The sequence below is a fragment of the Styela clava genome, chromosome 1 (genome assembly GCF_964204865.1).
Source record: "Styela clava chromosome 1, kaStyClav1.hap1.2, whole genome shotgun sequence".
Taxonomy (NCBI): Eukaryota; Metazoa; Chordata; class Ascidiacea; order Stolidobranchia; family Styelidae; genus Styela; species Styela clava.
This window is the reverse complement of record NC_135250.1, coordinates 17,945,217-17,971,813: the sequence shown is the minus strand read 5'-3', so window position 1 is coordinate 17,971,813 and position 26,597 is coordinate 17,945,217. Positions and strand designations below refer to the sequence as shown.

Below are 26,597 nucleotides of genomic sequence, written 5' to 3'. Positions count from 1 at the left end.
ATTTTGGTCTATACTCGTTGAGGTAATGTCCACACTGGTGTGGCGGTGTGGATAAGCGTTAGGAATACGCTCGCCACCGCACCTCTAATTACTCTGCGTGGGTTCGCAGGTTCGCATCCCATGCAGGGATGGTTATGTGCGAGAGGATTGCTGGACTCCTCGCCGTCGTTGGGTGGTTCACGTAACCGCTGGTCGGTTACGGCTTCCTCCACCACCAAGTCCATGCTTCCGAAAACAAACAATACAGTAAAACTAATCCCATACCCGACTTGGAATGGTAACCGGACGAGAGGCCGTGGTTCGCCCTATGGATAAGCCGTCTTATCGGCTTTCCTCTCCCCGGGATAAATATGTAAATCCTATCCTTTCCTTTACTCCACTCATAAATTGTAAATGATCTACTCCTACAACGTAAGATGACGCCAAAGAGCGGCGTCGGATGTAAACAATGACATACGGGTCGTCGGCGTAAAATAGCTATGTCGTCCGTCCAAATTTACATAAATAATATGGAATTTTGCTCATAATTCTGTAATCATAAACTGCGCAGATGCATGGGCGAGCAATTAGAAAGATTGTAACGAAGAAATATTAATTTTCAAATGACAACAAGGGATAGCTATGTTGATATGTGGCACATAATGGAGGCCTTACAAACGCGATATCTCCTGACACAGGAAATGATAGATCAGATATTACGGAATAATGATTCATGCTATGAAAGATTGGACTTACCGCCACCGAAAAAAGTTCTGTCAGAAAGAGTGAAGGAATATTTGGACAAGGTGAGCATTCTGTTTCATATTCAGTTGATTCAATCATCAAATTTATTGATTTGTATTATACTAAGCTGCAAAAGAAACATTTGGATAGGATAGCCCTTCAAACGGTAGGATAGGATAGGATTTTCATATTTATCCCGGGGGAGAGAAAAGCCGATAAGACGGTTTATCCATTTGGCGAACCACGGCCTCTCGTCCGGTTACCATTCCATGTCTGGTATGGGATTAGTTAATTACTTGTTTTCGGAAGCACAGAAGCATGGACTTGATGATGGAGGAAGCCGTAACCGACCAGCGGTTACGTGAACCACCCAACAGCGGCGAGGAGTCCAGCAATCCTCTCGCACATGATCATCTCCGCATGGGATTCGAACCTGCGAACCCACGCAGAGTAATCAGAGGTGCGGTGGCGAGCGTATTCCTAATGCTTAGCACGATGAGCCACACCGCCGGGCCGAATATCTGAATATAGACAACATTTCCTTCTATTTTTCGTTTGGTAAACAATTTTGAATGAATGCACATGAAACAATAGAACATTATTACTGTATCCAGGGGCGCAGCCAGGATTTTTTCTAGGGGGGGGTTACGGTGAAATAAAAATGCGTTTATAGGTCTTTAAAAAGATGTTCCGACGATGGCAAAACAACATGTGCGTCGCTGTGTCTCATTAGCCTTTCTTTGCATGTCCTACTTTCAGCAATCGCCGACCATTCTCTTTGGTCAAAAAAAATCAATCAACTTTTCATTTCAATGCGCCGTTAACTATATTACTGAAAGTGAATTCGTCGCAAATTCAAATTCCTGTGATATTTGCACATAACGCTTCTCTACTTTTAGCGGCGATTTATCAACATATTATTACCAGTTTGTTAATAATGCATGCTATTACTTTTGGCAACAGGGTTAAATTGGTTTATCGTTGTTTCAAGCAAGAAAATAAGCATTTGTTTTTTTCGCTTATTCAGCAATCGTAATTCAAATATTTCCCTATGCGAAAGAAAGTCTTCATTCCGCGGGGTGTCCTTGCGATTTAGAGTTTCAAAGTGATGCCGAAAATGCTGATGATAGAGAAACACCGACACATGTGGCTATTTGTCGCCAGACCCTGCCCCCTTTGACAGGCGTCAATTCGTTTATTTTGTTTTGGCATGTCCCATTTCAACCTTTTAGTAATCGCCGATTATTACCCCATTGTCAACAGTTAAATAAAATGCCATCGTCATGATTTTAATTGAAATACCGCAAAAAATGTAAAATAAGAATAGAATGAAATATTAGCAATCATGAAACATTAAGAAATAGCATAAATTAATGATATTTGCCAAATGCCAATGGTTCATAAGAGTGCGTCACGAAATATCAATCCATTTCCAAAATAAATATATTTGATGTTCCCGTATTTATAACTTCATAAAACATTACAATCATTTAAAAACAAGCTCATGTATCGTATTGATTGGGAACGTCTTTCAATGTAAAACTCTTGCTTGTTGCAATTAACTGTTAATAAATTCTAATTTTTATTGCAATGCATCGAGACCTATATTACTGAAAGTGAAATCGTCGCGAATTTGCTGCATTCTTCACTTTCAGCAATAATTTAACTATAATAATTTAAATATAATTTAATAACATATTGTTACCAGTTTATTGAAAAGATCTGGAAGACAACGCATGTAACTGCTTTTCGCAGACAGACGATTCCAAACGAGTCTTGGACGAGTTTGCTACCCAAAAATCCCGAAGATTGAACATTATATTACGATACTTTTTACTCGAAGATTGAACATTATTTTGCAATGCTTTGTTTTCGAAGATTGAATATTATTTTATGACACCTTTTTTCGATGCTGCCACATTTGGCAATCCTTTGTTAATGAACCATACATTTCCAATAATTCATTTTGTCTGTTATTTGCTTATGATCCTGGTGCCATCGCTTGTTAAAGATGCACTACATAACTAAAATTCGTAATTAGGGATAAGCCGATAACCAACGATAACGTATGTGATTAAAAGTATGGATGCGTTGAATGTGGCGAGGCGAGAGCGCGCTTGTGGAATAGTTTTGACGGCAATAGTGTGATACGTCCGTTGCTATTTGTGTCAAGTGAAAGGTAGTACAATTGTATTTAAAAATGTTTAGTGTAGATTGTCACTTCCGTGACCCCCCGCTGGCAGCTAGATCCACTGCCGCGTAACAGAGATAACGAATCGTAAACATAAATAATAAATTAGGACGCTGGGCGAAAGTGATAACGCAAAGAATAAAATTATTGCAAGTAAACGTAACACTATTAAAAAAAAAAAAGATTCCAAAGGGGGGGGGGGGGTTACGACCCATGTAACCTCCCCCCTGGCTGCGCCCCTGACTGTATCAATAAGTTAGTAAGTCTGGCCATTCTGCTATGTCAGTGCTAGTGTGAGAATCGTGAGATATGTGGTATAATTAACAGGTTGAAGTGTTTTGACTGCCCAAATATACTTATCTGGAATTGTAATAACTGGATACTGTTTCTTAACTTCATACCAGCATAGCCTACTGCAGTACTGAGATTTGATATTCATCTTATCAAAGATGTCTAGATCATTGCAAAATACTGCTAGATTAGAATGTTTTTTTCACTTATGTAAACTATTTTTAGGGAGCTGATCCCAATGGAATGCCTGGGGCTTCTATGCTACGACCAATTCATGCAGCAGCTAAAATAGGAAATGCTGAAGTACTTACTCTTCTTGTGGATGCTGGTGCAGAAGTGAGTGCCTGAGGATCACTGAGTAGCCTAATAATAATACTTGGGAAATTTATCAGTCATCAATTGTATATACTTTTATTTATGTATTTGATTTTCATTTTATCAATTACTGTTCAATTAGATCCCCAATTCTACAAAAAAAGACGAAAGAACAATTGAATTTCTTATTTCTAACATAACTTTATTTACAAATACTTATTTAATGAATGTACAGAGTGATACAGAAAAAACAGAACTTCTGAATTTCTTAATTCTATAAAAATTGAGTAAATTATTCAATGTTTATTACACTTGAACCTCAGTTTGTGTATGATTTTACCCAAAAGTCTCAGGAATCTAGGACGTTTACACAAAAGTATGTTCCCTTTAGAATATGTTCTAAATGACTTTGTGGGCGTTAAAGACAGACTTGCATCCGCTGTGCAAAATTGTAATTTGCGCATACTTCTCTATAAGGATTGTCTTAATTGTTGCACTTGCAGCTTTGAGTTCACCATTGTTTGAGGATTTTACTGATAAGCATTGTCTTTTGAATACTCCCACAGATAAAAATCTAAGGGGTTTAAGTCCAAGTGCCTACCTGACGCCATTGCTGACTGCTGATCAGTCTTTCCTGAGAGCGTTCTTTCAGCCCGTCAAGAGTGTTGTGCAGGGGGAAATGTCTACTTATGCCATGCATTTTTCTAAGTGTAAAGACCTATGTAAGACTTCCTTGGAGGTGCTGTGACAGCAGAATGTGTGCTTCATCAAGAGTGGATTGTTTTTTGGAGTCACACTGTATCAAGTTTACAACACAATGTGACTTATTTTTTTCAAAGGAGTCTTTTTCAACATTTCATTTTTGAAGATCGTTAATGACTGGTTAAATTTTTGATTACGTATAATAAATTGAATAAATTTTGTCTGTGTGTTGAAAATTTCCTGTTATTTCTATTTATTTTACGACATTAAAACAATTTCTTACAACTTTAATATTGATTGTGTCAACATGCCTGAAAATCTGAAATTTTCAGTGGGCAGAACTATCTGCTGAGTGAATTTGTGAATAATCATATCTATGATTCATAACTACTGAAAATCTTCAAGACTAATAAGGATTAATTCTTGTTTGAGTGCTTATGACTAACGGATATGATAATTCATATCCAGTTTGTTCATACGGTGGAAAAAGATTGTTGTTTACGTTGATATGGTACCGCATAGCTGTTGGAATTCTTTGATTAATAATTTAATTGTTCCTTAAATTTTTTTGACAATCTTTTAGAAACATTTTTTAAATTTCATTATTGTTTTTTTATGTAGCCTACTTGCTTTTTTGCTGACCATATTTATGAAAAGGACAAACATACCACAGATTCAGGATATATTTCATACCTTATCACAGGATAAGGATACCTTTAATGTTGATATTTTCTTTACCTGCCATTTATTCAGGTGAACACTGTAGATGCACACAATAGTCGATCTCCACTTCACTATGCTGCAGAAATTTGTGCAGATTGTGTGAAAATTCTTCTGAAACATGGCGCATATCCAGATGTTAGAGACGGTATAAAGTTTTTTATTTAGTGCCAAATTTGAAAACCTAAATATAAGCGGTGGCAAAATACACATCTCAAATCCATCATACAACTTTGTAGGCTATTCTTTTTATGTTGCTTGTAATATTTTGATTATCATCCAGTTTCCCTTGTTGTTTCAAGGTCCTTCATTTTATTGATATTACCACGATTTTGCATCTCAGGTGATGATCACACACCTCTTCATTGGGCTGCTTATAAAAATAGATTTGAATGTGCTAAGTACCTGCTAGAAAGCAAAGCAACTGTCAATGCTTTGAGTATCAATACTGATCAACCATTGCATTTCGCGGCAATGAGAGTAAGTGCTATTTATGGTATCATTAGGTATGGAAATAGTTGAAATCTGTTGATCAATAAAACGATTTTAGATATCTAGTAGTTACAATCAATTCATTCTACATTCTTGTGCAATTCACAAAAGTATAAGTTTATTTTGATATAGCTGATACACAACATACATAAAAACATGCCCAAAACAATGAACACACTGAAGATTGGGAAATTCAAGACAACCGGCAAAACCTTCAAAAATGTTTATAACATGCCAAAATACATGTGTCAGTTTTTCATTGAAAAAAATTTGGTGATAAGAAATGTGGTCTTACAAAATCTGTTTCAACCTTCCAACCAAAATCTATGAATCAACCTTAATTAAATGACATTCATTTTAAACGATTGAGAAATGTGAATTTGGCTCCGAATTTACAATATTCTCCATGTTGCACTGAATATGTAGTTGAAATTTTGTCATAGGTTTGAATAAAATACTGGGGTATTTTGCATGTCTTTTGCCTACCAGACAAGCGGAGGAACTAGAATATTTTGATATTTAGATAATATCAAGCTATACCAGGCAAATGTTTGCAAAAATGCTTTACAACTGTTATAACGATTAGCTTTTTGACAGAATGAAACTCTTTCCTGGATGGCGACATCTTTACTAACTGATGTCCATACTGTAGTGGCCGCATAGGATTGTCTCAATATTTTCTATTTAATTTTATCCAGGGAAGTTATGAATGTATAGAACTACTACTGGATTATGGTGCAGATGTTACAGTAAAAAATTGTGCAGGAAAAACACCTCTGATCAAATCTGCCATTACAAGATATGGGTAATTTCCTGCATGTTTTAATTGAATGATTAATACAATACAATGGGAGTTATAATAATTGCTAACTACTTTTATTATCATTCACAAATGAAATTATGAAAACCTTGTTTTGCAGGGGTGTTTTGGATGACTATGAGGATGATCCCAGCTTCAATGTATTAATGAGAGCGTCAGGTCGGATTGTTGTGAGAACACCTCCTCCTTACCCAAATACTAGCCGCTACCTTGAGTTAGTAATGCTTTCATATCAAATTTTTGAGAAAAAAAAGGTCCAGTTTAGCATGAGATTGATGTTTTGCCATAGGACGTAAACAGCAGTAATAAAAAACATGGAGAAAAAAACAAAAATTCTGAAGTCAAAAATTTTCGCTGCCTCTGGGAAACCCTTTTGGCTGGAATTCATCTCAAATTATACTGGGCACTTATATTATTCTACGATCGAACACTACAAAACTCACAAAAGCAAGGGCTTTTTGCACTGGTGGCAAAATTTGCCACCTGGTACATTTGCCAGTAAATCTGACCCCCTGATAATTATGAATGCAATTTGTGATTGAATGAATGAAATGTAGATCTGAAAATAAAACCTGAGTTTCCTTGAACATATTGACTTGTGCTACTTCAAACCTCCTGGCAGCCAGTACTGGTTTCAACATTGCTGCTACCTGCTATGATTAGAGATATTTTCTTGGTATTTCAAGACATTTCTAAGTCTTATCTTCGAATTGTGTTTCATTTACTTCTGACTGAATGTGTATTACGAGAATTTGAAAATATATCGTACATTTGGAGGAAAATATCAAACCACGTAGCTTATGGTATGTTCAAACTATGTTGACGTTCTAACCAATGTACACTAGTCGAAATTATTCGTTCGTTTTTCTTTCTAAGATAATATTTAAGATATATATTTAAAATATATACTTATATTTATAATAATTTTGCAATACTTTCATTTCAGACACGAAGATATTATTGGTTTTATCTTATCTATCACTACACATGTAGCACCACTGGCATCGTTATGCAGAGCAGTAATAAGACAACAGTTAGTTAACAAGTAAGATATATAAATTCATTATTTTTGAGTAATACAGTTGAATCAGGTACAATCGTGATTGCTGCTGCCACTACACATTTTACAGCAGAAGTAAATAGCAAATAAAAGTTTTATCACTGAGTGGGTATGGTTTTCCATATCCAAGTAGTATGATATTCTAGAATTCTATATTAAGAATTCATTTTTAACAATTACACATACAAGAAATGATTTTGCTAAATGTTTTTGTCACGAGTAATAGGAATTAAATAGCTTTGTTTTTGATTCATTTTTGTATTTTCGTTTTATTTTTTAGATATTTACCTGATGCAGTACGATCACTACATCTGCCAAAACAGATTGAAAGATATTTATTGCTTCAAACCAAAACATGAAAATTGCGTGATTGATTTTTGTTTTAGTAATTTTGTATTATTATCATAGATTTTTTCCGTATCCATGTTTTATCCTGTCCTATATATAATTGCCTTGATTATTTATCTTTCTCCATCTTTTTGTTTTCTTTAGCCAGAATAATTTTATTGCAATGCACTTGTGTAGATAGTTCTTATATTTGGATTTTAGTTGTTTCATCCACTTAGAGGTCTTTTAGTCTGTATGATGTTGTTTTAAGTTATTTGCTGAAGTGGTTTCAGTGTATGTTCAGTTCTTACTTTTCCAATATTTTTGGTGGCATTTTTCTTCTATCAGTGACTGATCAGTGTTTGATTAATAAATTGTCTCCAAATAATGAATAATCAATCCTGTCTTTCTCACGGAATTTTTCAAATGCCTATTTAGGTTCATTTCCAGAAGAACACATGCAGTTACGTTATTAGGAGTTTAATGTTGACCTTATTTTTAAGAGGTGTTTTTTTAATTCTACAGGATATTGATAATGAAGCTTTATTATTCCACTTGTTTGGAATATGAATTATTCTTTATTTATAATAGATAATAAATGTACTCTAAATTTCGTGATATAACACATTCTGTAAAAATGAAACACATTGGGAGTTGAAGGTGTTTATTTTAAATTGTCTTTGATCCTTTCTTGCCTGTGATTATTATTTCAGTTCTTTTGATTTTTGGTCATTTCTCTCCCGTATTGTTAGCAAGGGGAGCGAGAATAATTACTGTAATTGAAGTTATTAAATTCTATGGCATGGTTATTGTTCGGATGTCCTGTTGTTTGTTGCAGATCATAGTATAAAATCCAAATAAAGAAAATTTATATGCATGTTTCATATTAGACTGGAAAGTTAACAAATGTGAAAGTTGAAGCCAAAACTGTTGTACGAAAGTAATCTTCCTTCATTGTGCTTTACATAATAATAGTAAGGCTTTTAATACAATACGCGAATATATATTTTTGTGACTTGGTTCAGTACTGGCACTTATAAAAATAACCTGAAAGTAGGGAGCTGTGATAAAATGCTGTCATGACATTACACAATCATCATTTGATGAATTGTCTAAATCTAAAATGACGATGAGGAAATCTTATTCAGACCACAGTAAACACACGCATTTTTAGTTAAGTAGTAACTACTGGCCATTCATATTTTCATGATGGGACATTGGCATCCATGTTATAATGCATTTTGAATTACTTAGATTTAATCACATTATGAACCTGAGGTTGTAAGTAAACGCGTTTCCACGGGATATTCTTTATCGATGTGGTCCAGAAAACCTCTTATCAAATCCTAGAAAATGTACTAATAAACTCCGGATGACCCTGTCTTTACTGGGTGAACCCGGTAATAAACTGCTGCACGTTTATTAAAATACCTCGGAAATGAACTTGTGTTTGTAGGTTGGCTCCCAAATTAGCGCATTATTCACGCCCGAGTTCAAGAATGTGCGTTATTCCGAAATTTAGAAAACCATGGCAATATGAGAATAAATTAAGATCATTACCCGACTTTTTATTCCATGTTAGTTGAAAAACAATATTAACAGATAAAATGCAAGCAGGCTCTGCTCCCGCGTACCCAGTCAGAAATTTTATAGGCCTAGCGTTGACCAATGACTCATTGTTCTTAGACATTAAGTTTAATACTGTGGTTGTGTTATAGTGGCTTCATGACTCTCCCAATCAATATCAGATTCTCAGCCTCCTAAACACTACACAATATTTAAAGCCCTATACATTCATTGAATTGTGAGCCACGTGTAATTGCTATAAATGAAACCAGGATTGTATTTGATACAAATGGCCATTCAAACTCCTTAGATGACTATGTTTGCATCTATAATAGTAGACCTTATCATCGATGTGGTAATGTTGGCCTTTACATTCGAAATGACCTGAACTACATTGTCCGCAACAATTATTATCACGCAGTGGCGCAACCAGGCCGTTTTCAACGGGGGGGTCAGACCGGAATTTACACAGTGCAACCACGACGTAAGTCGCAACGCCACTAGGTGTCGCCCTCTAAAACACGATAAATTGCTCGTGGTTAAAAGGGAAACGTCATCGATTAAATCCCAGCCTTTCGTTTACCTTGCCCTCGTTCATTAACGGCGCTTCGCTATGTCTTGCACCTTGTGGGTAGCAAAACGCCGTTCATTACATTCCAGCGAATTGCTAACGAAAAACTGTTAATTATTTTCAACGTTTCCCTCGCTTTGCGCCTCGTGGATAGTGAAACACGGCTTGAATAAATTTCAGTGTTTCCCTCGTGCTCGTTGGGTGAATTCGTCAAGACTAAAAACAAAATGCACTTCTTGCGAATGGACCTTTTCCCGACCCTAACCCCAGAAAAATTCTAAACTAAACTGAAGCTCACCGGAAGACATAATGACAATTGAAATAATTGATTTACAACTAATTTTTGGAAACACAACTAAAAACTGACTAATTTAATGCAGGGATGTCCAAATCGAATTTAAATTTCAATATCGCAAACTTCAAATACTGTTTTTTCGTGTTTATAATATTCCCGAATATGGCGCACATATCCTAGCATCGTCGTCCATGTGTGGTTCGGCAATATATTACATCTGACATAAAAAGAATTTCGATAAACGCCGACTTGAAGAACTTATAAGACTTCGAGGACGTTTTTGATTGAAAATATCTTCTTATCGTGTATTTTAACCTAGTCGAGATGGTTTATGCGTCCTTGGCAAATTGTGTCTTGATTAGTTGTTTTCATCCTCAGTTTCGATAGTGACCGAACATAACAGGAAATTTTTTCATTTCTTGTAATTTAGCGCGTATAAAATAGCTCTTAAAATAGTATTTAATATCTATCGCGGATTTCGTGGGCATCCGGCGTTGATGACAACATCGTTCAGTTTAAGTTACCGGTATTCATTTACAAACAAAAATACATAACAGCCGACATGAAATGTTCAAATCAGCGCAGAGTTCAAAAATAAAACACGTTTTATGGTCTTAATTATGCACATAGAAAGAAGAAAGGACAGAGAAATAACGACTAAAAACTAAGAACGGTATGGTGTGTTTGTGTACTTTTGTTTACCATCGTCATCATAATCAAATTAGTTAAACCCGATTCCCAAACTTCCGTCCGCCAATAATAGAGAATAAAGATGGAAAAACGTGTTTTACTTTTTGAGTCGGCGTTTTCCATTCTATGTGTTATAATTTTTTGATTATAAACCAATACCTCCAACTTAAAATGAACGATATTGTTATCAACGACGTCGGGAATCGGGATAACGATAAAATCTCCGATAGAAACCAAATAATATTTAGAAGCTATTTTATAGATTGCAAGAAATTAAAAAATTTCCCGTTAAGTTCGATAACTATCGAAACTGAGTATGAAAACAATTAATTAGGGCAGGATTTGCTTTCAAGTTTATTGCGTGGCGCACAACATATCTTGACTAAATTGAAATATACGATAACAAATGTAAAAAATTTCAACCAAAAACGTCCTCGACGTCTTATAAGCACTTCAAGTCGGAGTTTATTGAAAATCTTTCACGACGACTGTTAGTTATTGCCGTGCCACACATGGCTGCTTTCGATTGCGATAAAAAATGAAATAATTGTGAAATGTTTTTAAATCAGAACGTGGACGGGGGCGGTAGGATGTGTACGGCGTTTTCGGCCTTTTATATGTAGAAAATCTTAGGTTAATCGAAGCAATATTTTTCCGAAAATATTTTTCGTATCCAGATTTTCAGAGTATCTACTGCATTATTATAACATGAAGACGGGCGGCGTTACATTGCGTCAAGATGATGAAGCACGAGAGTATTCGTCACAAGAGAGAGAGAGATAGCATTATGCTATTGTCGCTTTCAATTCGCATCGACAGCGCGCGATTTCTACTTTTTTGAGGTAACATATCTCATTTTCGAATACAAACATATACGCGGGGATAGCGATTATTACGTAACTAACAGCAAAAAGGTATGATTGAAGTCGGGCGGTGTTAAATTACGTCGAGGTGATAAAGCACTGGAAAAAAGTAGTTTTCACCGGATTGTTATGACCGTAGAACGACGTTGTTTGAACGTAGAACAGTAATAAAAAAAAAACGAATTTCAAACGGGGGGGACACGACCCCCGTAACCCCCCCGCTGGTTGCGCCACTGTTATCACGTGTGAAAAAAATCCAAAAGAGTCCATTTTTATTTACATATCTTTAGAAAGTAAAACAAAAACAATAACCGGCAGTACTATTTCTACAGATCACCACTCACTAATGAATTGAGGATGCTGAATTTCGAAATATTTTTTCGTGAATTAATCTGTGAACCAGCAATTCCTGTGTTCTACTCAACGACTAACATACCGGTTTTACTGGACTCAAACTGGAATTCTCTTCCACTGAATTTGTAGACGTTGAAATCTAAAAATATTCAGAAACAAGTTGAGTCTCATGCCGAATACCGTACTGCAACATGTGTGTGTTGATATATTTCAAAGCGCTTGGGCTTGAAATCGCCAGTCGTCTCATTTATCGATGACTGTAGCATCATGAATAATTAGGAACAATGAAAGCAGATGCAGAAATGAGACAGGATCGAGATAACATTGATCGTTCTTGAAGATCCACACCAACAATATTATTCAAACTGTACGTCCATGCTTACGGAAACAAACCGGCTAACTTATTCCATACTCGACATGGACTGGTATCCGGACGAGAGGCTGTTCGCCATATAATTAAGTCGTCTTATCAATTTTCCTCTTCCCGGGATAAATATGGAAATCCTATTCTATGGACCTTTCCCCGACCTTTGACCTCCGAAAAATTCCCCCTATACTTTACCATTGCAAAGTTTTCGGGGCTATTTTAAGAGTGCTTTTGCGAATTGGCGCCTGTGAAATTGGGTATGTGTTTCAAACCATCATTATGTTTCATCGCATACAACATTCTGTTTTTTAAAAGTACCGGTAAACAATTTTAGTCTAGTCTATCACAGCTATTTCTACACTAAATTTTTATTACTGCAATTAAATTAAAACTCCTAGGAAGACAGAGTGATCATTGAATTATCTGATTTATATTTAGGTTTCCGAAACACAACTGAAAACTAACGAACAGGGTTCAAAAACGCGAAAACGAGGTATTGTTTACGACCACGCTCGAAAATCTGTCTGAGTGAGAAATCTGTCTGAGCGGAGAGAGAGAGAGAGATTTATTTCCACAAACAATGAAAAAACAATATTAAATAATATCGATAATTTTTAGAGAGTTAGACTATAATGAAAACAATGAAAAACAGTATAAAACAATATCGATGATTTTTATAGAAGTAGTCCAATTTACACATTGTTTTGTGTTGGCCAGTATGCAAGACCGTTGAAGGTCATCAAGGCTCCTGACCAATTTAACACTGTTATTGATGAGGAAGTCGGAATTAATTGTCACAAAATAAATATAAAAAAGACGGAGAATGAGTCGGCAGATATTTTAGTTCCACGATTCAACACTAAAAGCACATTGTGATAGAGTTTAGAGGACATGTGTAAAATATATATAATACCAGTGCTACATTGTGATCTAGTACAGTGGTTCCCAAACTTTTTGTACCATCGCCCCCCTAAAGTGGTTTATACAACTTCATCGCCCCCCCAGCACTACAAAAAAAATGTAAAGCCAGAAACGAATATATTACAGACCAAATAAGAAGACAACTCATAGTTTATAGTGTTTTTTTACGGAGATGGATGAGCTTGGTGTCCTTCAGCGAGCTTTTTATTATATCTAAAATTACCCCGTTTACTGATGGAAAGGCGATTTCGTTGTTTTGATAGCAATAGTAGCACGGCAGAAAATCCCTTTTCATCATATAAGAGGTCGGAAATGAAACAATCCAGGGTTTTGCCTTCTCAAAAACCGCCGTGTGCTCTTGCCCTATAGCATTTAACTCCTTAAATACACCCCATTTCACATTAAAATAGAGAAAACAAAGTTAATTTTTCTAAACTCATATTAATTATTTTCGTACATCTCGTTTGTCCCTACAGCCTGATGACCTGCGCCATAACAGTCTTCGGTAAAATTCATCCCCGATTCCTCATCCTACCACATCCTCCAGTCCATAAAATTAATCAGTTATTTGTTTTGGATTCGTGCACTCAGATGTGGAAGAAGTCGTGACCAACTATCGGCTACGACCCAGGTGTCAGCAAATTTTATGTCGCTCGTGGGACAAAATTTAGGGTTGCTAGTCTTTTGCGGGTCGCATATATTTTTTGAAAGTTGAAAACGGTACAGCGCGCAAAAACTGCGACAATTCGTGAACTCAACTCAGTCGTCCTATTGAAAAATTATTACAATGACATTTATTGTGACACTGTCTTGTTGCTGTATTACGCTTGATAGCTTTACGACGACAAGATTGGAACATTTTCTAAATGGGCATCACTAATCCTAGTTCTTTGTAATGTTCATTTTCGAAAATAATTGTTCGCACAAATATGTACTTTCAAACATCGAAGTGAATATTTTCGCATGGTTTGTGAAATTTTGATAAAGATTTTTTTTAAGAAGATACATTCTTACAAAAATTAAGCAGTGAACGAATCTCTCGAATAGAATATGAATTTAATTTCCTCATTGCATTGCAATATATTCGAATATTTGGGTGTTTCCTCGGGCATAGACTTCCTTGTTTACTTCGTGACATTGGCTAATCAGCAAGATGCAAAAATAAACGTAACAATGACCCCTTTCGCATCCGCTCAGACACATTTCTCACTCAGACAGATTTTCAGGCGCGGTCGTGAACATTACCTCATTTTTGCATTATATTTGTTAGTTTTAGTTGTTTTTTCGGGAATTTAAATATAAATCAAATAAGTCAATCATCACTTTGTCTTCCTAGGATCTTCAGTTTATTTACAGTAATCAAAAATTAGGTACTTTTAAAAAACACATTGTTCAATGGTATGAATTGGAATGCTAGTTTGAAACAAGTACCCCATTTTACAGGCAACAAGTCGCGAACCACTCTTAGAATAAGCACCGAAAATTTTAAAATGGTTAAGTATAGGAAGAATTTTCCGGGGTCAAAGGTCGGGGAAAGGTCCATTCAGTGAAGCGTCCCGGGTCTGGTTATTTTACTCCGGCCGTATTTTGCAGACCACTGGGATACGCAAACTGCCGTACCTTACTGCGAGGACGAGTCTAGCAATCCTTTCGCGTGTGATAATCGCCCACCTGATTCAAACCTACGAAAGCACGCAGAGTACAGTAATCAAGTGCATGATGCGCCTAACAAAAATAGGTTTAGCGAAATCGCCCCCTTCGACTTTTTCGCCCCCCTCTGTATCGTTTTCGCCCATCGGGGGGCGATATCGCCCACTTTGGGAATCACTGATCTAGTACATTACAGATCGCCATAACCGAGTCGGGCTCAGTATGAAATATGAATGAACAGAATAGCACAGACACATTTGCACCATGTTATATAAATATTAAGGTAAGACAATTATTGGACACGTAGTGGACATAACGAACAATATTATGTTGTTGTTGTTTTTCGTCAACATCATAATTAAAAAAATTGCTTTACTCTTCGAATACTACCCCAAATGCCATTGAAATTTTCACTGGTTAAAGATGGAATTTTTTCCAGGAGGCTATTACTTTTTTTTTCTTTCTCTATGACGTCATTAAAATTATGTGGCTCTACGTGTCCATATATTTGAGCATAGCTCTCTTGTTAAACAGTATAAACTAATCCTGAGGAAATATACACCGATATACAATCGGAAGTTAAAGATATATTGCAAACTGAAAGAATAATAGATATTTTAATATTCAATCATATTAATGACGGATTTAAAAAAAAAAAATGTTAACTAATCTGAATACATTGTTAGCAAAAGCCTTTTCATTTTCTTAGTAAAAAGAGATAGAGACACATTTTTTATTTCAGATGGGACACCACCCCAAACCTGCACGCCATTATATTTTAAAGATCGCTTCCCAACATCAGTGGAAACCTGTGGTGTAAAATAGGATCTAATTTTTTTGGATCTAGTACCATACTTATGTACATCTTTAAGATGAGTAAAATAGTCCTTGAAAGCAGGGGGGAGAAGCCATTTTCATGCCGATGCATAAATTTTGCAATTTCTAAAGTATGCATCTCAGATAGCTGTAAAATTTCATTTTGACAGAAAAGTCGGATGTTTGTTATAAGACTCCTCTCTGAAAATGATATACACCTAATTATTTTATTTTGTAAGACTTGGATTGGCTGTAATGAAGACTTGGCGGCTGATCCCCAACTAAGGATTCCATATTGCAGTCGTGAATGAAATAAACTATAATAAACTACTTTCAGCGTTTTTAAATTCAAAATGTGTCTTAGTCTATAAAAAATACCGACGGTTTGTGATAACTTCTTGGCTAGTTGACTAATATGCGGTTTCCAGCTTAAATTATCATCTATCGTGACCCCCAAATATTTTATACTATTAGTTCGCTCAATTATTTTACTGCCTAAAGAGAGTTTGAAGTTAGTAGTATCACTAGTATCTATTCCCTTATTACAAAAAAGCATAAATTTTGTTTTAGAATAATTTAAAGATAATTTATTTGCCTTAAGCCAAATATGAACATTTTGTATTTCAGTGTTCACCACAGTCTCAAGTTCAGACAGAGATGAAGCGGACTTCAAAAGAGAAGTATCATCTGCAAAAAGCGTGGAATAGAAAGAAGATGCAGCCGGTAGATCATTTATATAGCATAAAAAAAGCAGTGGGCCAATTGTAGAGCCCTGTGGCACTCCACATTTGATTATGCCCATTTCAGAAAAAAATTCCCGATTTTGAACATATTGCTGGCGTCCGCTTAAATATGACGCAATAAGATTAAGTGATTTCCCTCTTATACCATAATGGCGTAATTTATGCAGTAAGATCGAGTGGTTAACCGTATCGAACGCTTTAGCGAGGTCCAAAAAAATCGCGCATGTTATCTTTTTGTTTGTACTATTATGCATTATCATTTCCTTAAGCCTAGCTATTGCTAATTCAGTAGAATAATTATTTCTAAAACCAAACTGAGAGAGACTTAAAGCACCTGTTTTTTCAAAAAAATATTTGATTCGATTATATAAAATATTTTCATACATTTTGGCTACTTGCGATAAGAGAGAAATAGGCCTATAATTGTTTGGGTCATATTTAATCCCCTTCTTATGGAGTGGCACAACCTTTGCTATTTTCAAAATATCTGGATATACACTTTCATGGAAACTTTTGTTAAAAATTTCAGACAAAATAGGTGACAAGACAAACTTGGCAATTTTGAAAATCTTTATGGGTATGTCATCACTACCTACAGCCTTGTGCACATCCAGTTTGTCAATTTGCTGTTCTATTTCCAGGGGAGTTGTATCACGAAGGAAAAAGACTCGAGTGTGCATATGGTGTGCTGCAACTGGACTTATTCGTGAAGCAAGTTTAGGACCAACTTCTAAAAAATGTTGGTTAAGAGCAGTATAAATTGCATTGCCATCATTAATTTTATTTCCATTAACTATAAGATATGAAGGTAATTTGTTTTTCTTTGATGAAGTGCCAATAATTTCACGAACCTGAATCCATGTTTTTGCAATATCTTTTTGGTAGCGAGAAAGAACTGCTTTATAATAATCTTGTTTAGCCTTAGTAAGAGCCCCAGATAACTTGTTTCGATACTTTTTGTATTCTCTTAACTTTAACTGAGATCTATTTTTACAACATTTACTGTACATCTTATTTTTGGTTTTTATCAATCTGTAAAGATCCTTGGAAATCCATGGTTTCAGCTTCAGTATACTATTTTTTGAATTAGCTTTATAGGGAATATGCTGGTCAACCACAGATTTTATTGTATTTATAACTGAATTGAAATTTTTATTTATATCTGGACTGGAAATATCTTTATCAACTACGAGACTTAAGTGATCTTTGAAATTATCAGCATTAAAGTTACTATAATCACGTCTCAGTGTTTTGATTTGTGACTTCTTGCATTTGAGGTGTATATGAGCCAAGATGGGGAAATGATCTGAGATGTCATATTTTATGATGCTAGTATTCGTTTTATATTCTAGCTTATTAAAATAAAAATGATCTAGTAAAGTAGCTGTTGAACTAGTAACCCGTGTGGGTTTATTAATACCACATAAAAAAACACAAGAATGGACACTATCAACATATTTAGTTACATTATTATCAATTTGATATTTCATCAAATCAATATTGAAGTCACCAACTATAAAGGCACACACACCCCTAGAGCTTATTACATTTAGGGACTTAACAAATTTATCAAGGAAATCATCCAATTTATATGATGGGTGCCTATATACAACAGCTATAATAATGTTTTTTGTGTTTTGGGTTGATCCAGCTTGATCAATTTCAATCCATAGGTCTTCGCATCCAGTAGAATTTAAATTAAGATCGTCGTTTATATTAAATGTGATACTTTCTAATATATATAAACCAACACCTCCTGCTTTAGTGCAAGAGTCTTTACGAATAAAATCATATCCAGTAATGGATACATCAGGTGAGGCCTCTCCCAGCTTAGTCTCAGAAATACCCATTACATCAGGCAATATTTTGCTTGGACCTAACAGATATTCAATTTGTGGACTATTTTTGTGTAAACTTCTTACATTAAAATGAAGAATATTAAAACTTGCATTGCAATTTGACATCAGTTTTTTAACATTATTAGGATCAATATATTCACATCCAAGTGACCAGTCATCTACATCAGTCAAACATGACTGGCTGATTGAATTAGCAGTGGAACAGCATTGGTCTTTCATTACAGCCCTGATTGGTGAACTACTGATCAAGCATAAATTACAATGGTGAGAAGTGTCTGAATTTCCTAACAGACCAAACTGCTGATGGTTCAGCTACGAGCAGGTAAAATGAATTAGATTATTGCATAAGTCGCATAGGATGAAATTATCATTATCTGTGAAATGGTTATGGCAGACTTTACATTTTTTAGAAGAAGACATTAGAATAATGGTAACATAAAATTACACATGAAAACCTCATGATTATAAACAAGGGTATATAATAATAAATGATTATCGAATTTTATATAGATCATCCTCATTCAAGATTTTCAGACTATTTGCCGACTCATTTTTTCTGACGTATACATTTCCTGAGTGTGTCCATATGTATTTATACTTAAATTGATCTTTTAAAATACGAGCTTCATTATATAAAAACTTTTGCCATTCTGTTAAATGTTCATTTATAAAAAAAATTTTACCTCCATTCTCTTTAATGAGGTTAGCTTTTTTACGATATAGTTCATTCCTCTTGTCTCGTCTGCAAAAGCGAACAAGCCGCCCGAACAATTATTGGAGATTTCTCACCCGCAACCAGTCTATGAGAGGTAGAAATGTCTTTATAATTAAGTTCAACATTAACCAGTTTAGCAACTTCAATTACTTTCTGGTTTGTGATTTCATTTTTCTGGTAAGGTATTCCTACAATTTCCAGATTTAACCTCCTGCCATACTGTTGTGAATGTTCTTGAACTTCAGCAACATATTCAAGTTCATCCTCAATAGATGATAACATTTGTTGCAACTCATTTATTGCAGCTTTTTGTTTTAAAACCAAATCCTCAAGATGTAACACTTTTTGCTTATCTTCAGATTGGCTTCTTTGAAAATTGTCTTGTTTCATTTTCACTTCATTTAAAGATTGGTTTAAACAAGAAGTGTTTTTTTCAATGCTGTCAATTCTAGCTCCAAGTTGTTCTTGAATCTGGGCTAAATTGATTAAAACTGCTTCATTCTTATTACACATGATTTCAATTTTATTGGTTTGCTTGTCGAGATAAGATGGTAATACCTCCCCAAGCTTTTTGTCTACTGCAGTTTCGATCAAGTTAAGCATTTTACTAATAAGAGTGTCTTCTCTAGATTGGAGAACATCATTCAAATTGTACAGGGGAAATTGAAATTGTTGCAAGTTGATAGATGAATCGAGCTCAGATGTTGAAGAAAGAGATGGGTCTTTTCCTGATGTTGAGATCCTCTTGAAGCTTGCCGGTGTTTTTGCAGCAGTCTCATTTTCATAAAGAAAACTTTCGTCAAAGACATTATCTTTGTGTTCCATTATCACTCCAGTCAATTAATTCAGAATCCAGATCAGCAGATGTAATTATATTATATTAATTAGGTATATTATATATTAATCTTAATTATACAGCGAATAATGCGAAATGCGATGCGGATGCGAAAAGGGAGCATTGTTACGCCACCTTTTGCATCTTGGGGATTGGCCAATGCCACGAAGTGAACAAGGAAGTCGATGCTCGGGGAAAGGTCCATCTTGTGAACTCTGTCTTCAAATTCATTCCGCCCTAGTGAGTATTTGACTATTATCTGCAAAAGTCAACAGGTGGCGCCAGAGAACTATAACTTTCACCAAATCATCTCTACTTCGCCTCCAAGTCGTGGTGCACGATTGTCCAACGTTTTCGTATTGCCATCGGTCTTCAGCGTGTCTATCCCAACCACTGTGAATTCAGCGGAATTTCAGCGGAAAAATATTCTGCAGTTTTCAACCGGTTCCCATGCGGAAAATAATCTCTAATTACAATATTTATAAGGGATAAATGGATCCTATTTGGAATAATATGTTCCGAAGGAAACAACTCAGACCAAAATATAAGTTTAAGCACATTTAGCTGGTAGTGGTAATTACAACATACATAACTGTATATCACATAAAACAGAAAAACTAAAACGTATTAGAATATAATTGAATGAAATGAAATGAAAATGAGAATGAAAAAAAAATACAAATTAAAAATAGGCTACATTTGATGGGAACACGAAAATATCGGAAAATATTTTTTTCAATGTTACATGCAAACTCTAGGGTTCGATACCAAATGCGAATATGATCCGCAAAGTTCCGACAATTTTTAACAGTAATTTTGAATAGTACCAATAGTGATAAGTATTATATATAAAAGTTGAAGGGAACAAAGCGGACTTTATGATTTATGGGGTTTCAAATAGGCTACAGGCGAAAAACAAGATTTTCTGAAATTTTATGCGTACTCGGTATATCGAGGCCGAATTCGAATATGTTGCTTTATATGCCGACAACTTTTGACAACGATTTCGATCACATGTATAAGTCAAGTGTCTAACACCAAAGTATGATCAACAGCGGAACAAAACTTAACAAAATATGGCCCTTCAAAAATTGACGAAAAATCAGATTTTGCTGTATTTCGTGCGAACTCAATGATTCGATGCCGAATTCGAATATGATCCGCAAAGTGCCGACAACTTTTAACAGTAATTTTGAATACTACCAATAGTGAAAAGTATTATATATAAGAGTTGAAGGGAACAAAGCTGGACTTTATGATTTATGGGGCTCCAAATACAGGCCAAAAACGAGATTTTTTGAAATTTTATGCGTACTCGATATATTGAGGCCGAATTCGAATATGTTGCTTTATATGCCGACAACTTTTGACAACGATTTCGATCACATGTATAAGTCAAGTGTCTACCACCAAAGTATGATCAACAGCGGAACATAACTTAACAAAATATGGCCCTTCAAAAATTGGCGAAAAATCAGATTTTGCTGTATTTCGTGCGAACTCAATGATTCGATGCCGAATTCGAATATGATCCGCAAAGTGCCGACAACTTTTAACAGTAATTTTGAATAGTAGCAATTGTGAAAAGTATTATATATAAAAGTTGAAGGGAACAAAGCTGGACTTTATGATTTATGGGGCTCCAAATACAGGCCAAAAACGAGATTTTCTGAAATTTTATGCGTACTCGATATATCGAGGCCAAATTCGAATATGTTGCTTCATATGCCGACAACTTTTGACAACGATTTCGATCACATGTATAAGTCAAGTGTCTACCACCAAAGTATGATTAACAGCGGAACATAACTTAACAAAATATGGCCCTTCAAAAATTGACGAAAAATCAGATTTTGCTTTATTTCGTGCGAACTCAATGATTCGATGCCGAATTCGAATATGATCCGCAAAGTGCCGACAACTTTTAACAATAATTTTGAATAGTACCAATAGTGAAAAGTATTATATATAAAAGTTGTAGGGAACAAAGCGGGACTTTATGATTTGAGGGGCCCAAATACAGGCCAAAAACGAGATTTTCCGAAATTTGAGGCGTACTCGATATATCGAGGCCGAATTCGAATATGTTGCTTTATATGCCGACAACTTTTGACAACGATTTCGATCACATGTATAAGTCAAGTGTCTACCACCAAAGTATGATCAACAGCGGAACATAACGTAACAAAATATGGCCCTTCAAAAATTGACGAAAAATCAGATTTTGTTGTATTTCGTGCGAACTCAATGATTCGATGCCGAATTCGAATATGATCCGCAAAGTGCCGACAACTTTTAACAGTAATTTTGAATAGTACCAATAGTGAAAAGTATTATATATAAAAGTTGTAGGGAACAAAGCGGGACTTTATGATTTATGGGGCTCCAAATATAGGCTTAAAACGAGATTTTCCGAAATTTGAGGCGTACTCGATATATCGAGGCCGAATTCGAATATGTTGCTTAATATGCCGACAACTTTTGACAACGATTTCGATCACATGTATAAATTAAGTGTCTAACACCAAAGTATGATCAACAGCGGAACAAAACTTAACAAAATATGGCCCTTCAAAAATTGACAAAAAATCAGATTTTGCTGTATTTCGTGCGAACTCAATGATTCGATGCCGAATTCGAATATAATCCGCAAAGTGCCGAGAACTTTTAACAGTAATTTTGAATATTACCAATAGTGAAAAGTAATATATATAAAAGTTGGAGGGAACAAAGCTGGACTTTATGATTTATGGGGCTCCAAATACAGGCCATAAACGAGATTTTCTGAAATTTGAGGCGTACTCGATATATCGAGGCCGAATTCGAACATGTTGCTTAATATGCCGACAACTTTTGACAACGATTTCGATCACATGTATAAGTCAAGTGTCTAACACCAAAGTATGATCAACAGCGGAACAAAACTTAACAAAATATGGCCCTTCAAAAATTGACGAAAAATCAGATTTTGCTGTATTTCGTGCGAACTCAATGATTCGATGCCGAATTCGAATATGATCCGCAAAGTGCCGACAACATTTAACAGTAATTTTGAATAGTACCAATAGTGAAAAGTATTATATATAAAAGTTGTAGGGAACAAAGCGGGACTTTATGACTTATGGGGCTCCAAATACAGGCCAAAAACGAGATTTTCCGAAATTTGAGGCGTACTCGATATATCGAGGCCCTTGACTTATACATGTGATCGAAATCGTTGTCAAAAGTTGTCGGCATATTAAGCAACATATTCGAATTCGGCCTCGATATATCGAGTACGCTTCAAATTTCGGAAAATCTCGTTTTTAGCCTGTATTTTGAGCCCATAAATCATAAAGTCCAGCTTTGTTCCCTTCAACTTTTATATATATTACTTTTCACTATTGGTAGTATTCAAAATTACTGTTAAAAGTTGTCGGCACTTTGCGGATCATATACGAATTCGGCATCGAATCATTGAGTTCGCACGAAATACAGCAAAATCTGATTTTACGTCAATTTTTGAAGGGCCATATTTTGTTAAGTTTTGTTCCGCTGTTGATCATACTTTGGTGTTAGACACTTGACTTATACATGTGATCGAAATCGTTGTCAAAAGTTGTCGGCATATAAAGCAACATATTCGAATTCGGCCTCGATATATCGAGTACGCATAAAATTTAAGAAAATCTCGTTTTTGGCCTGTATTTGGAGCCCCATAAATCATAAAGTCCCGCTTTGTTCCCTTCAACTTTTATATATAATACTTTTCACCATTGGTACTATTCAAAATTACTGTTAAAAGTTGTCGGCACTTTGCGGATCATATTCGAATTCGGCATCGAATCATTGAGTTCGCACGAAATACAGCAAAATCTGATTTTTCGTCAATTTTTGAAGAACCATATTTTGTTAAGTTATGTTCCGCTGTTGATCATACTTTGGTGGTAAACACTTGACTTATACATGTGATCGAAATCGTTGTCAAAAGTTGTCGGCATATAAAGCAACATATTCGAATTCGGCCTCGATATATCGAGTACGCACAAAATTTCAGAAAATCTCGTTTTTGGCCTGTATTTGGAGCCCCATAAATCATAAAGTCCAGCTTTGTTCCCTTCAACTTTTATATATAATACTTTTCACTTTTGCTACTATTCAAAATTACTGTTAAAAGTTGTCGGCACTTTGCGGATCATATTCGAATTCGGCATCGAATCATTGAGTTCGCACGAAATACAGCAAAATCTGATTTTTCGTCAATTTTTGAAGGGCCATATTTTGTTATGTTTTTTTTCCGCTGTTGATCATACATTGGTGTTAGACACTTGACTTATAGATGTGATCGAAATCGTTGTCAAAAGTTGTCGGCATATTAAGCAACATATTCAAATTCGGCCTCGATATATCGAGTACGCCTCAAATTTCAGAAAATCTCGTTTTTGGCCTGTATTTTGAGCCCATAAATCATAAAGTCCAGCTTTGTTCCCTTCAACTTTTATATATATTACTTTTCACTATTGGTACTATTCAAAATTACTGTTAAAAGTTGTCGGCACTTTGCGGATCATATTCGAATTCGGCATCGAATCATTGAGTTCGCACGAAATACAGCAAAATCTGATTTTTTGTCAATTTTTGAAGGGCCATATTTTGTTAAGTTTTGTTCCGCTGTTGATCATACTTTGGTGGTAGACACTTGACTCATACATGTAATCGAAATCGTTGTCAAAAGTTGTCGGCATATAAAGCAACATATTCGAATTCGGCCTCGATATATCGAGTACGCATAAAATTTCAGAAAATCTCGTTTTTGGCCTGCATTTGGAGCCCCATAAATCATAAAGTCCCGCTTTGTTCCCTTCAACTTTTATATATAATACTTTTCACCATTGGTACTATTCAAAATTACTGTTAAAAGTTGTCGGCACTTTGCGGATCATGTTCGAATTCGGCATCGAATCATTGAGTTCGCACGAAATATAGCAAAATCTGATTTTTTGTCAATTTTTGAAGGGCCATATTTTGTCAAGTTTTGCTCCGCTGTTGATCCTACTTAGGTGTTAGACACTTGACTTATACATGTGATCGAAATCGTTGTCAAAAGTTGTCGGCATATTAAGCAACATATTCGAATTTGGCCTCGATAGATCGAGTACGCCTCAAATTTCGGAAAATCTCGTTTTTGGCCTGTATTTGGAGCCCCATAAATCATAAAGTCCAGCTTTGTTCCCTTCAACTTTTATATATAATACTTTTTACTTTTGCTACTATTCAAAATTACTGTTAAAAGTTGTCGGCACTTTGCGGATCATATTCGAATTCGGCATCGAATCATTGAGTTCGAACGAAATACAGCAAAATCTGATTTTTCGTCAATTTTTGAAGGGCCATATTTTGTTAAGTTTTTTTCCGCTGTTGATCATACTTTGGTGTTAGACACTTGACTTATAGATGTGATCTAAATCGTTGTCAAAATTTGTCGGCATATTAAGCAACATATTCGAATTCGGCCTCGATATATCGAGTACGCCTCAAATTTCAGAAAATCTCGTTTTTGGCCTGTATTTTGAGCCCATAAATCACAAAGTCCAGCTTTGTTCCCTTCAACTTTTATATATATTACTTTTCACTATTGGTACTATTCAAAATTACTGTTAAAAGTTGTCGGCACTTTGCGGATCATATTCGAATTCGGCATCGAATCATTGAGTTCGCACGAAATACAGCAAAATCTGATTTTTCGTCAATTTTTGAAGGGCCATATTTTGTTAAGTTTTGTTCCGCTGTTGATCATACTTTGGTGGTAGACACTTGACTTATACATGTGATCGAAATCGTTGTCAAAAATTGTCGGCATATAAAGCAACATATTCGAATTCGGCCTCGATATATCGAGTACGCATAAAATTTCAGAAAATCTCGTTTTTGGCCTGTATTTGGAGCCCCATAAATCATAAAGTCCCGCTTTATTTCCTTCAACTTTTATATATAATACTTTTCACTATTGCTACTATTCAAAATTACTGTTAAAAGTTGTCGGCACCTTGCGGATCATATTCGAATTCGGCATCGAATCATTGAGTTCGCACGAAATATAGCAAAATCTGATTTTTTGTCAATTTTTGAAGGGCCCTATTTTGTCAAGTTTTATTCCGCTGTTGATCATACTTATGTGTTAGACACTTGACTTATACATGTGATCGAAATCGTTGTCAAAAGTTGTCGGCATATTAAGCAACATATTCGAATTTGGCCTCGATATATCGAGTACGCCTCAAATTTCGGAAAATCTCGTTTTTGGCCTGTATTTGGAGCCCCATAAATCATAAAGTCCCGCTTTGTTTCCTTCAACTTTTATATATAATACTTATCACTATTGGTACTATTCAAAATTACTGTTAAAAATTGTCGGAACTTTGCGGATCACATTCGCATTTGGTCTCGAACCCTAAAGTTTGCATGTAACATTGAAAAAAATATTTTCCGATGTTTTGTGTTCCCATCAAAAGTAGCCTATTTTTATTTTGTATTTTTTTTTCATTCTGCAAATATATTCTAGTACGTTTTAGTTTTTCTGTTTTATGTGATATACAGTTATGTATGTTGTAGTTACCACTACCAGCTAAATGTGCTTAAACTTATGTTTTGGTCTGAGTTGTTTCCTTCGGAACATATTATTTCAAATAGGATCCATTTATCCCTCATAAATATTGTAATAAGAGATCATTT

The 26,597-nt window shown here is 35.3% G+C and overlaps 1 protein-coding gene across 1 annotated transcript; it reads left to right on the top strand.

The window, feature by feature from the left end:
• Positions 1-426: 426 nt before the first annotated feature.
• On the top strand, positions 427-8,518 carry LOC120348408 (uncharacterized). The gene is made up of 8 exons (XM_039418521.2): positions 427-785; positions 3,431-3,541; positions 4,976-5,090; positions 5,286-5,422; positions 6,133-6,239; positions 6,355-6,468; positions 7,201-7,299; positions 7,595-8,518. Exons 1-8 carry the CDS (start codon positions 603-605, stop codon positions 7,671-7,673), a joined length of 945 nt encoding a protein of 314 aa, XP_039274455.1. The 5' UTR covers positions 427-602; the 3' UTR covers positions 7,674-8,518.
• Positions 8,519-26,597: the final 18,079 nt, after the last annotated feature.